Source organism: Motacilla alba, chromosome 8 (assembly GCF_015832195.1).
Source record: "Motacilla alba alba isolate MOTALB_02 chromosome 8, Motacilla_alba_V1.0_pri, whole genome shotgun sequence".
Taxonomy (NCBI): Eukaryota; Metazoa; Chordata; class Aves; order Passeriformes; family Motacillidae; genus Motacilla; species Motacilla alba.
This window is the reverse complement of record NC_052023.1, coordinates 26,527,557-26,541,241: the sequence shown is the minus strand read 5'-3', so window position 1 is coordinate 26,541,241 and position 13,685 is coordinate 26,527,557. Positions and strand designations below refer to the sequence as shown.

Below are 13,685 nucleotides of genomic sequence, written 5' to 3'. Positions count from 1 at the left end.
TTCTAAGGATTAAAAGACACAGTTTAGGCGTGCACATTTTGTTCCAGGTTTAATACCAAGAGAGTTGGGTGTTGCTGCTCCTGAAATTTTTTGGTACAACATCTTTTATATGTTAGACCCTGTTCTGTAAAGAAGCACTTGGTGTAAAGTTATTAATTTCTGCTTGAGCCTGGTGTTCACAGTATAGATTATAAATATTCCTTTAAATTTACTAAGAAGGGATTAATGTTAGGTGAGCATGATGGCATAGAAAGTAAATTCTGGTTTACAGGGATAGAGGGTTGTGCACCACTTCAACAACCCACTGTGCACCCTTCATTGATAACAGTTGTATCACAAGAATAGGAAAAAAAACCAAAATGTGCACATTGTCCCACTGGGAAGGGATCTGATCAGTTCAGCTTTTCAAAACCTCTTGATTTTTGTACGCTGGACATTCATTGTGTTTCCTGGGTTAGAATTTGTATTTTTCTTTCAAAAACAAAAAGCTGACTTGTGTCATACAGCAAGAAAATAACCAGGGCTCAGGAGAATTAGAGTGAAAAGCCATTAGAATCTGCTAATTACGAGATGAAGAGCATTCAAGCAGTGGTGGTCTATTGGGGAACTACTTTTGCACATTTAGACGTGTAGAAAGACTTTGTGTGTGACATTGATGAGAAATTTTGGTGAAATATGTCTTGCAGATAGTCTGCAGCTCAATCCTAAAAGCCAGCGCCAGAGTAATAGTTGCCACCTTCAGTAAGGAAGGAGTAAATTTACTTAAATAATGGAGTTTCTGTGCAAACGGCACTAGATTTAGTTCAACTATATACTTTTATTCTACCTGTAAATAACAGAAGACAATTGAGTGCAAGCTTTCTCACCCAGGTGATTTTCCCACTGATTCAACAGCTTTGCTTAATTAGGCTCCAGCTCCTTGGAATAAGTGTTGAAAAACCAGCCATTTGTTAGCCAAAACATCTGCTAGGGAGGGAAGGTGAGAAGTTGTTAATTTAAAATAAGATCTTTAAGAACCCATAGAAGAAACCTAGCTGAAAATCTAGGAAACTCATGCTTACCTGAGTGATGGCTGTGCTGGAAGCCTGAGGTGAATCCTTTATTTGTGCAGAAAAGAGGGATAACAAAGAAGTGCAAACATTATGGCCTGTAACTATTTATAATATGGTGAAAGACCACAAAATTATTTCCAGTCCTTCATGTGAAAATGTGCACACACAAGTTGGAATCACATCCATCCTAAGGAATGATCTCTTCAGCTTTTCCTTCTGATTTCAACTTCAAGGATTGATATGTTTGGCATAGCAAGGGAGGAATAGTCTCAGAAAGAATTGTATTCAAGGAAAAAAAATTGTTAGTGATTTGTACTCATCCTGCCCTTTTTTGGGCCCTTTTGGGACAGGTTTGATGTCAACAGAGGAAGACTGAAATGCTCAGCTATGATTTTGCATGAGCCCTCTGGTGAGAGGGATGTGTAGCTTCTGCAGCTGCAGCAAGGCATCTTTATGGGTGAGGAGGGGTGGCAGAGAGGAGCCCTGCAGGTACTGGGAGGGTGGAGGGTCTGTCCAGGGCTTTTTCTCACTCTCTAGAGCTGAGCTCATGTGGGTATCAGTGGGTGTCCCTTCAAGGAGATGTGCTGTCCATCTGGGATCACATTCATTTAGGTATCCTCTCCTCCCAGCAATGTTTTCTTACACGAAGTTGTAAAGGAGTGGAGGAGCTCCAACCCCAGCTGGCATTGACTCCCTGTTGCATTGGAGCAGCTCTGACAACTTTTGAGTTGTTCAGCTGAGTTTTTTCAAACCTTGCCAAACATCCAGAGCATTTCTGATTGTCTTAATGTTGACTACTCTTGCATGAATACCAGCAGTCAGCCAGATTTTAATTCTCCTCTGTTCCTCTCCTGTACAAATTGCTTCCCCAGGGCCATCCAAAATAGGGCTCATCTTGGAGGGAAGGAAATCAGTGTGCTTCAAAACCCAGCTGTCACCAGGTGAATAATTCCTTTGAATGATGAATCTAGCAGGTATCTCATATACTCTGGAAGGTCCTAAACTTGATTTTGTTTTTCATTGCCATCAAGAATGTGCTGCAAAAATTTCTCTTTTTTTGGTGCAATCAGTGAAAGTCCCTTCAAATCCCATGGGTGAATGCTCTGAAGTTACTGTGGGTCCAGCAGCCATATTCAGACTGGAGAAACAGGGATGTGTCAGGTTCAGAACAGAGGTGCTCCTGTCAGGTCTATCTTTGCACTCAAGACCAATTTACAGCCTCATTTTACATAATGGATACCTCCTTGTGAATATGTATCCAGCCTGTGTAGTAACACATTCGTAGTGATGTCAAGTCCTTCCCATGTTGAGGAACTGTCCTTCACATTTCCCATAATACCGTCTCTGCAGTCCAAAAACAAAAAAAGCAGAAAGTTTTTCATAGGTCTTAGCACAGAACTTTGGCCCATTGGAGCATGTTAGAGCAGTTCTGGAACTGCACTCTATATTAACATGAATCCTGACATGCACCTACATTTGCCAGTTCGATTTTTTTAGTTAATATGTAACACTAAAAGACAAGAAGATGCATAATTTTGATGTCCCCAGAGCTTTTTTCTATTGCCTTAAGAGAACCAAGATTCTAAAGGTTGAGATTAGCAGCCACACAGAACAGAATGCTGCTGTTTGCCAGGCAGTAAACCCTAATCTCTCAATCTTTGCTATGTTTGTTCAATTTTCTTCTTCAGTCTTGTTTTAGCACAAGCAGCTTGTTCTTTCTGTCTCTCCTGCTAGGAGGGGCTGCAGGTGCAAAAAAAACCTTCTCATAGGAGAAGATTCATGTGTAGAAGAGTCATTTTAATAACTGCTTTCTTCAGAGCAGGATTACTCAGTCAGGCTGGGTCTTCCACATTCCCAGTGCCTCTGCTTTGGGAATTGCTGGCTCCTGCAGGCAGCAGAAATGGAAGGGATGAGTAAGGCCAGTCTTTAAACCTTCTTGCTCTGCACAGAAACACCAGTTGGTTATGGTAAAGTAGAACATGCAGCCACAATGGATGGTGAAGCCCTGTTTTCCATGCCTCAATGCTACAGGTAGTCGTAGTAGTGTGTTTGGAGAAATAGGTGTTCTGCCAGTCCAGTGGTGATGGTGGTTTTCTTGTGAGGTCCTGGTGACTCCATTCATACATGTCCTGGCAAAAAGATTGGTTTAATGTGCACACAGTTACAAACCTGCAGATCTAAACAACTTCATGTCTTCTTTAGGTGTTTAACACATCGAGTGTATTGACAGGCTACAGAAAAGGAAGTGAATTGTTTCTTTGGAGGATTAAAAACAAGTTACTTAGCTGTGTTCCTAGAGAAGCAGCACTGTAGTGCCTTAACAAGCAAGTCACTGTTCAGTGACAGATTTGGTTCTAATTTTGCTGCTGTCTGCTCCTGTTTGCATCTCATGGTTGTGGATGAAAGCAGCAGAGCAGTGATTAGCTCAGACCCTGCTGAAAAAAGCCCAACACCCAGGGGCTTCTGAAGAACAAGGGAGTGAGAGTAAATTACCCTCTGGCATTTTTATTCTATTTAGGAGGTAAAACTGTTCATTGGAACAGAGTTCATTTACAGTGGCACCCCAGCAGACTGCAGCAGCAGGGTGAATTACCAGTCACTCACAGTGCAAACGGGAATCATTCAAACCCTGCATCATCTGCACTCAGGGGTTCAGGTTTCCTGCACTGCACAGTAGATCCCTGCTGGTCTCTTTCCCTTGCTCCCAGAATCCTATCAGGCATCTTGGTCCCTGTTTCAGTGCCCAGATAATATTTATATCTGCTTCCTCCCTCCCCCCCGCCGATGTGGGTTTTGATTTTAATGTTGTTAACCAGAAGCTGAGAGTTCACTGCATTAGATTCTTAGCCACCAAATTAAAAGAAATTGCAGTATATTCTTCCTTTGAGGATATACTTTCTTTTCAGGAGCTTAGACTTGGAGGATCATTAGTAAGATAACATCAGGAGTTTTAACTAATCCTCTAATGATTGTACCAGGGTGAACAAATCTGTCTGTGTCAGTTAGCCCAGTGGTCCACCACAAGGCTATTCTTACCTGATAAATGGATTTTCGCACTGAAGGGGATTTTTCTTCCTTTACCCCAAATCTGGAGGCTGTGCAAAGTCCTGAACTTGATGGTGAGGCAGCGCGCAGCCAGCTTGGGGCTGTGTTGAGCTGCCTTCCTGTTCCCTTTGGAGCAGGGCGTGTTCTAGTCACTGAGTTCATTAAAAATGCATGTGTTAAGCGATGGGATAATTACAGCAGGTTTGTCTGGGGATGGATAGCAGCAGCAAGAGAAATTTCAAAACGTGTCTCAGAAAAGATATCAACTGTCTTGAGAGAAACCAATTTGCTGCGGGCGGCTCAGCGCGCGCGACGTCGCTGGCACGAGGAGGGCTGCAGGACACCCGTCTGGGAGCAGGGCTTGTCCCCACATCTCTGGGGCTCTTGCCAGCACCCCAGTGAGTGCTTGTGTGTGGATTTCCCTGTAGATTTTGGATAGGATTTTGGCTGGGGAGGGTGCATCTGTGCTTGCTGGTCATGTGAGGAATGCGGTCTGGAGAGAAGACGCTCTCTCTTCTCCAGCTTTTGCCTGGGGGTTGCCTGACTGATGCAGCAGATCATTAATTTGCAGTCAACCAGGATATCTCCAAATGCAACTCCATCAATTGGCAGGAGGTAAATAGATGCTGCCTCTCTGCTTAAGGCAGGGCTGGAGCCCTCTCTGTTTATCTTCCCTTTCAAACTGGGTGCATCTGCTATTGCTCTCTAATCTCTTCTCCTCTTTGTTTTACTCATCTGAAGCCTCTTGGCCTCGGAGCTGGAGGGGTTTTGTAACGGTGATTAGTTGGTTTAGTTAGGGCGCTGGAGATCTTTGTCCGTGTGCTGCCAAAAGATGAAATAACTATTATTTTTATTAGTCCACCTCACAGGGAAGCTGTGAGAATTAATTCATGTTTGTAAATTGCTTTGGAGATTTAAAGCTCTGTACAAGCACTAAGGATTATTGCTTTCTAATTCTTCAAGGTAGCATAACTTATAAAGACTTGTAGCCTTGAAAGCATCTTGGATATAGGAAGAGTTAAATCCCTTTGAAATTAGATATATTTCTAATATTTAAGATAAAAATAACTTCTTCTCTGCTGCTTCATCCAAAAAAAAGGAGAGGGGGGGAAAAAAGCAATGGCAGGTTCTGATAGTGCCTCTTTTTTTTTTTTTTCCAGGAGTCCAACGTGCTTATTGCTGCTAACAGTCAGGGTACAATTAAGGTAAGTTATTTTACACATCTCGCCTTTAAACACTTGAATCTGTTGATAGTAAAGAGCAAGGTCAGAGACACTGAACAGCCAGGAGAAGCCATTAGAGGAGGTCATCTTGGCTGTGGAGGTTTGCAATTTAAATGATGTATTTGCCTGTGGCACACAGTGGAGTGAGCAGGCAGTGCCCCAGCAGTGAAACCAGTTGCAGTGAGGTGTGAAAGAGCTGCTGGTGGCCATCCAGCACCCGCTGCTGCTCCCTGGGGTCCTGGCAGCACTGAGGGTCTTGCACAAGCACCTCCCCAGGTGGCTCCCATGGCAGCAGAGGCTGAGTGTTAACTCACCAGCATTGACCCAAGCCCGTGCTCTGGCTGCTGCAGAGGCAGCAGGGCTGAAAGCTGAGCTCCTGGTGTGCAGCTGCCTGGAGCAGCACTGAAATGAGCAGGGGTGCTCCTTGTCTTTGGTGCTCAGACGGGTGGTAACAGACAGCAGCTGCCAGCATGGGGTTTTGTGAAAGCATCAGCCTTCTCTGTGGACAGTACCAGGTCTTCAGCTCTTTAATTAAGTCTTCCAAAGTGTTCGATGTATTTCTGTCTGTGGAATGTCAAGTGATGCAGAGAAGACTGTCCTTTATGTGTCTGTCAGCCAAGCAAAACCAGCACCCAAGGCAGTACCAAACTCAGCCCAAACCCAGAACTTTATCCCACATTCTGCACAGCAGCACTGACCCTCCACCGTGCTGTTAGGTTTGGTGCTTAATGCCCTAAGCTTGTAGCCCAAACCCCTGGCAGCATTCTGGAGCTGCTGGTAAAGGCATTTACTTGCTGTCTGCAGAGTTTTACACTGCATTGTCACTGTCACGAGGCTGAGGTCCTGATTGTCCTTCACATCCCTGTGGCAATAGCAGTTCTCTGGAGCCATACCAGAGCTGCTGGTCTGAACCTGGGAAAATCACCAAAAATGGTGAGAGACCTGAGTGATCTGTGTTTATTGCATGTCAAGATTTTTCCCCCCTTTTTTAAGACACAAGTGGCTGGGTTACTCCTGCTGTTGCAGTATGTGATGCTGTAGCCTCTCATTCATAGGGGATTTATTTATATATCATGTTTTGGAATTGGTTGGTGGTTACTTTGGTCAGCTCCTCCTTAGGAATATCGACAAAATGCACAGAAGCTTTTGATATTTTGAAGTGAATCTAGCAGCAAGAGCAGTGATTAGAGAGGAGAGGTTTTGCTCATGCTCTTTGCTTGTTAATGAGAGAAGGTAGACAGAGAGAAATGTGCAGACAGCCAGGGCTGTCAGAACTCTGGTATCTCCATTTGCCTTTGACAGCATGCAGCAGGAAGGTGGGATGGGAAGGGCCTGGTGTGCCCAAACCCACCCCACTTTGGGGACAGATGCCATACTGGGCATCGCCCATGAGCTGCAGCTCTAGAGCTTTGCCCAGGGAAGCCAAACCAGGTTCATGCAGACTCTGTCAGCCCCACGGGTGCTTTTCTGCTGTCTCTAGCCCACACCTTCAGATGCTGCTGTTCCATCCCAGCCTGGACAAGGGAAAAAAGAGCACAGAGGGTTGGGATGACAAAAGCTCTGATCTCTGTTACAAGATCCCCAAGAGCTGTGTGATTGAGATGAAGGGAAGTGAGGCAGCTGTGGATGGTTTTGCTTCGTGGCTAATTTATCATCACACAAGCAGACATCAGAATTGGGATGCTTGCCAAGTGCTTTTCCCATCTGTGGGATATTACTGCATGCTGGTGAATAAAGGGTAAGGGGTGGAGATGGAAGGGTCAGTCCTGTCTTACAGATCAAGATGCTGACGTAGGAAATAATGAATGTCATAAATTCCTATTCTAAATGTCTCGTCTTCCTTACTAACCAGGTACTGGAGCTGGTATGAAGAGTTTTCTCTCGAGGCATGAGGTACTTGGTCCTGCTGATATGCTACAGTATTCATCTGGGAACCACAGTGGGACAAGAAACCAAAACCACCTTGATGTTCCTCCCCAAAACGATCATGTTTGGGTTTTTTTCCATTTATGGACTTCCTAGGACATTTTGAGACACTGATAACATCAGTAAACTGGCTGCCATCAACATTAACTCCACAGACTTTGCTGCTGGTGGTGGTGGTATGGTTGTCTAATTTTTATGATAGGAAAACAAATTCTTTTAAATAAAAACAAAAAGGAATAATAAAATTTATTGAGCCACAAGCTGAAGCTGGAAGGATTGTCTTGTTGCATAAGAGAACAGATTTACTTGTGAAGGGAGCTTACAGGAGCACACAGGGCTGTCCTCAGTTGCACATCTCCAGTTACTTTCATCTGGACTCTTCTTCATCCCCACTGGAAAAAGAAAGTCTCTAAGCCTTACCTGGACATGCAAGCAATCCACTTTGAAATCCCATCATGATATGGTTGTTCCTTTGATTTATTAATTATTTTTTCGATGCGTTATATGTTGAGAAATGTCACCGAGGTTGACACCACTGGAGACTGAAGTCCTCTAGTCATCAAGAAGAGAAGACACCTTCCCTTTCCTCCTCTCCTTAGACCCCTTCCTTGCCCCAAAGGGGCAGTTCCAAAGGAGAGGACGAAGTTGTCCTCCTGTCCATGTGGGCCACCTGCCACCAGCAACGTGCTGAGATGAGGGAGCCTGCAGTTCCTGGGACCTGGACTGACCTTGCCAAGACAGCGTGGGACAAAGATCTGCCTCCCACTGACCTGGCTGTGTCTGACTATCTCAGCTAGAGGAGGAAGCTTCTAGATCCAGTTACCAAAGCCCTGCACCACGCAGTCACCTGTGTGGGCTGGTGTTTGCCCCTCTCTGCACACCATGGAAGCCAAGCATCTTGAATGTTGTAACAAGGGAGGGGATGGAGTGGGTTTGTAACGTGTTTCAGAGCCATGATATAAGTAGCCTTATTTTTAATGGTCATGCATACACTTAATTGTACATATGGAGGGGGAATAAACCATGAAGCTGAGAGTTGTTGTTGCTTTCTTGGCAGGCTAGCAGAGCAGATAAGAAGGTGCAGACTGTTGTCACGAGCAGCAGCCAGGTTAAACTGTCAGGATTGCTGCCAGAACTTGTTAAGCTCCAAAGTGCATCTGGTGGGCGTAGCATCTTTTCCCTGCCGTGGGTGTCAAAGGTGCAGTGCAGACAGTGATACCTGTGGGAAGTGTTTTGTTCTGCAAACAGAATCCTTTTCCATTCACTCACTGCAGAACGTGTCTCCTTCCTGCCACAGGGGCTGGGATTGATGCAGGGACTTTGCACAGGCCTCTTGTCCTCCACATGTTAAAAGCCTGACTCTGACTTCCCAGGAGGATTGTGTGATCTTCTCACACCCTTTGGGCAGGGCAGAAGAGCAAGGATGCTCTTGAGGATATGAGTAAAGAAGCAGGGATGAAGCCTTGTGGCAGAACTGGGGACAGCTCCTGTCCTGGTTCGGTGCTGGTGCATGTTTCTAGGGGGTCATCTGCTCATTCAAAGGTAGAAGGATGTGGGACACACCACCAGTAGCTTCTGCAGAGTCTAGTCCAGTGGGGAGAAAAGTGATGCTGAGCTCCAAGGGAGAGGTGGATGCATGGCTCTCAAGTGCTGCATGCTGGTTTTCTTCCATGATTTCTGGTGTGTCAGTGGCGGGGAGAGTGAGGAGGGAAGGAAAGGAGAGAGAAGAGAGCACACCAGCTTGTGTCCTGCTTGGGAGTGCTACCTGCAGGCCTGCCTTGTATGAGTCACCTGAGTCACTGTGGCAGAAGAAAACAAAATTGGTTCCTTCTGCCTGATGGCAGCTGTCTGACACATCCCACTGAGCACTAGTTTGATTTCCATTTTGCTGCATTTTAAGAGAATTTGGTGTGGAGTGACTGTGCTGAGCATCCTTCCCAGCCAGCCCTCTCCAAAGGCAGGCTGATGTGATTATCCATTGCCATTGCTCTTCCTGCTTCCCCTGGTTTCAGGTGTGGGTTTCCCCCAGCCTCTGGTTTGTTTATCAGTGCCTGCTAATTTATTTTGCAAACTGCCCTGGCTGCTGTTGTACCCCAGCCTGGTGCCACGCAGCTGCTGTTGGCAGGTGACCTCGTTCCTTCTCTGCCCCCCCTTGAAGAGCCTCTGTTTTTTAAACTGAAATTGCTCCGACAAAGCCAAGATCTTTAAAACAGAAGAAAAAAAGCAGCTGTTTTGAATGCTGTAAGGTTGCTCCTTGAATTAAACAGGGAAAGATGTTTAACATCGGATGCCTTTATTTTTTCAGTTTTCATTCTGTTTCAATCAAGATAAAATGCAAATTTGGTGTCTGGCCCTAATTAGAAACACAGCAGCTCATAAACACAAGTTGATGGCAATTTTTTGCCTCCGTCTCTTTGTCACAAGAGGTAATGCTCCTTATTTTAATCCCCTTAATTTTCTTTCCTTCAGGTAACTCTTCACAGTTGACAAATTAAGTCGCATATAATTACTGTAATTTTATTTGGTTTTTTTAAACAGCATGTGGTCAATATTTTTTTTAATTAGTCACCAGCTCCACAAATGCTTCCTGTCAGATTTTCAGCCTTTTTAGAGTCAGGGGGTGATTGACTTTGGGAGGGATATCTAAAAGGTCTTTGTCCAATCCCCTGTGCAGAGCAGAGCTTACTCAAAGCTGGATGAGGCTGCTCCAGGGCCTGAAGGTGTTCACAACTCAACCAAGCGAGGACAGAAGATTCCCAAGCCCCTCTGGAAAACCCGTTCCAGCACTTAACCATTCTCCCTGTGGAAATTAATTGCAGATGGTGGGCACTTGGAGTCTTTCTTCTCACTTTCTTCTTTTGAGAAAACCAGGTTACAAAGGTTTCTGCCCCAGAATGGTTTTGCCTCCAGCTCTCGTGTCCTTGCGAGAGGTGTTAGGTGAGTCAGATTTTTTGAGAAAGGGAATTTAAAACCTTTCTTGGCCAGCCAGCATCTTCAATTAACTTTAAAGCATTTAACAGAAGAGTAGGAGGAACATGCCTCCGTGCTTAAAAAATTCAATGCTGGAGGGAATTGAAAATGATGGTCAGTGGCAAATCTAAATTAATATCAATATGTCAGGGCTCTCCTTCTCTGTCTCCTCCTCTCTCCTGCTGTGGCCAGCTGCTAATGCCAGTGTTCCACCCCAGTGCTGAGCCCTGTTTGTTTAGGGTAATTTTGTTTAACTATGGAAGGTCATAATGACATCAGCAGATAATTGGGAAGGCAAATGAACTCCTTTCCAGCTGAAAAGTCCTCTTTCCTTTCTCGCTGCTTTTCTGGAGGCCAGAAATACCCAGCAGGGACCTGCAGCAGTCCAGGGGTGAGAGCAGAGTGTTCACTGTGGCGTGTGCCTTGGAGAGCTCCTCTTGTGTGTCAGCAGCTCCCGCTGTCCTGGCAGGCAGCCAGAGGGGGTGATGGCATCCTGCCTCCTGCCAGCCTTCACCACTGCCTGCAAAGGCTTTTCCTTGAGGCCAGCCTCACGGGATCTTCCTGCCTGATCTCAGAGAGGGGTTTTCCTTCCTCTCAGCAGTGTGGCAGCCATGTCCTGCACTTGTTAATGGAACATCTGTGGAGGTCAGGGGGTGTCACCTACCTTAAATGCTGGGCATCCGAGAGGTTTGGCTGGTGGGAAGATGTGCTCGAGAACTTGGGAGTCCACAAATTAGAGCAGCATCAGTGGCATAAGGACCAGAGCCCATATCTGTCTCCTGGAGAAGCACCTGAAGTAGCACTAGGCCCCCCCCACCCTTCTGGTAACCACCACCACATGGTTTGCTTTAATTTTGCTTTCAGAGCGAGCTGCAAATTCTTGAAGGAATGATCATCTCGTCTCTGTTCAATTACAAGGCAGTATTTGGGTATGTTAAGTCTTTAAATTCTTCTTCATTTAAAAATGGTTAGTTGGGTTAAAGCAAGATTAATTCTCTGCTCTGTGTGTTAACCAGCCATTTGAATTAAGTAGGTCTTGCCAAAAAACTGTTTTAAATCTCTCCATCTTAGCTTTCACATGTTAAATCTGGCTCTGGCTGATGGCTGGCCATTGTTACTCAGCAGAGGCAGGACAACCATTTGCCCTCCAATATTGAGCAGCAGGGAAGATTTCCTAGGAGGGGAAACAAAGTGCTGGTTTTTTGACATCTCTTAGAAATAAAAAGGAAACTAGCATGAACTTTCCTGACCCAGTGTGCAGGGGAAGGGGAGAAGGTGGTTCCACCTCTCCTAGACCACAGTATCTCACAGAGCTCCCTGCATCATGAACATTTCGGGTGAAGGAGGGCTCCACGTGCTCATCACAGCCTCTAATCTGCCTGGAACAGAAAGTCTGCAGTGTGCCTGCTACCATCAGTGGGCTGTGGTGGAAAATAGCTCATCAGGGAGTGAGGGGACAAAGCCAATCTCATCTGATAGCTGCTTGCCTAAAACCTCTGATCCGTGCAGAGAGAGACAGGTTTTACTCATCTCTCACTTCTGCCTTCCCCAGTGTCTCCCAAATCTGTTCAGGGAGTTGTATTGCCTCAATGCTCTTGTTTGACTCCAGAATTTGGGGGTGGAGACCTGCATGAATAGCAGAGGAGTGTGAGTGCCATGAGCATCTCTAACACCATCCTCCTCCCTGAAATCCTTCCAGTGCCTCCAGCCATCCGAGAACTGGGGAGCACACTGTCTCAGATAATAATCTGGGAAATAATTTTGGAGGTAAAGGCTGTCTTTAGGAGGCCTGAGTAATAGCACATGACAGCTGAAACCGAGCCAGCAGCATGAGCACAACACGAGTCCCACACACACAAGCACCGATGTGCCCTTGCAGCCCCAGGAACCTTTAATCCATGAATTAGAAGTGTTTATTCAAGATTGACTCATCATAACCCCCTGAAACATCAGGAGCCTCCCAGAGAGGGCCACCCAGCACGGTGTGTCTGCAGGGAGCCACAAGCTCAGTGCTGGGCTCTAATGGGCTGAGCCACGGAGGTGTGAGGGCAGTGGAACCTGTGTGTCCCCTGCTCCAGTCCCCACGGTGAGGACAGTGGCTGCTGGGGGATGAGCAGCTCATGCTGCAGGCATGATCCCAGCAGCTGTCTCTCCACTGTGAGATGGGCAGGGCTGGGTAGGGAAAACGCTCAGCAGCTCTGATTTTGTCCTTAGGGGCCTTATTTCAACAACAAGTTTGTCTTGATTACGGCGCTTAATCTGGCTTGTCAAAATCTCCATAAAACCATTTAGGTTGTTTAAGAGGGAAAATACACTCCTTTTATCCCCTCAGACCTGAGCAGGAGCTGGTCTGAAGCCACCAGGGCAGCTGCTCCTGTCCCATTACCAGTGTCCTGGGTCAGAGGCACATGCTAGGGTACTGCCTCCAGGGATGAGCCCTCACACCCCCAGCATGGCGCCAGGGCTCAGCTACCCCTGAACTACCGAGACTTATTTTGTTGATTGCTTAACAGTTACGAAAACAATTACCAAGAGCCAGTGGCTCTTTCCTGGTCCTGTGGCGACCAAAAAACATCCTGAAGCTGGCATTGATCTGCAGAGAGCAAAGCAGCCCGTGCCTGAATGGGGCAGGGGGTGCCGAGGGGAAGTGGGGCTGACCCCTCAAAGTCAGCAGAGCATCACGCTCCAGCTGGCACCAGACGGGCGCCCAGGCCGGGCTGGAATGGGCCAAAGCCCAGCAGACCGTGATGGCACAGCCCCAGGGAGGGCTCTCAGTCCTGGGAGGGATATGGGACAGCCCTCTCCGGGGCTGTGGGGTCCCCAGCTCTGCACTGAGGAGGAGGAGAGCCGATTTGCAAGCTCTTGGAATGGGATGAGAAATGATGGGTTGACGTTGCTAGTGAAGGGCAGTGCAGCCAGGAAGAGTTTGGAGCACCACGTCTGTTTTGTGAGATCTTAAGGAGCAGCTTCTGTCTGGTGTTAGTGGAGAATACATCCCTGCATGCCCCAGCGACAAGAGGAGAGGATAGCATCGATTACAACCTGTCCCCACCCCCTGCTTTTCTCCTGTTCGGTTTTTTTCCCCTGTAGGAGATTAATGGGAACTCTTTGTCTTCTAACATGACTGTACCTTATGAATTCCCTGTCTCGTCCTCATCCTTTAAATTATCCACATAATAAAATATGCATTCAGTGATTCCAGGTCATAATTTGATCTGCTTAAGGAAGAAAAGGAATGATAGAGAAGGGTTGCCAGCATGCTCAACTCTCCTCCATTTATCTTTATTTATCTTCTTTTTTCCTAACAACTTGTGTGGAGCCAAGTGATGGAAATTCCAGTACCTGTGTGCTGGTTCCTTGCAGGACAAGCATCCCCCTCATGCCCCCACAGCTGGGCAGGAACCACTGAGCTGCTCTGGCTGCCCCACCCACCATCTGCTGGCAAAGGAGATGTTTGGGGTGGTGACCT

The 13,685-nt window shown here is 46.5% G+C and overlaps 1 protein-coding gene across 2 annotated transcripts in view; it reads left to right on the top strand.

Annotated features, from left to right (window-relative positions):
• Positions 1-8,279, top strand: part of COP1 (COP1 E3 ubiquitin ligase) — a 123,034-nt gene extending 114,755 nt beyond the window's left edge. For both annotated transcript variants that reach the window (XM_038143848.1, XM_038143849.1), the window contains 2 exons: positions 5,258-5,302; positions 7,173-8,279. In XM_038143848.1, coding sequence (XP_037999776.1) covers positions 5,258-5,302; positions 7,173-7,190 — 63 coding nt within the window. In that variant the 3' untranslated portion in view covers positions 7,191-8,279. The remainder of the gene's footprint in view (positions 1-5,257; positions 5,303-7,172) is intronic.
• The last annotated feature ends 5,406 nt before the right edge of the window (positions 8,280-13,685 follow it).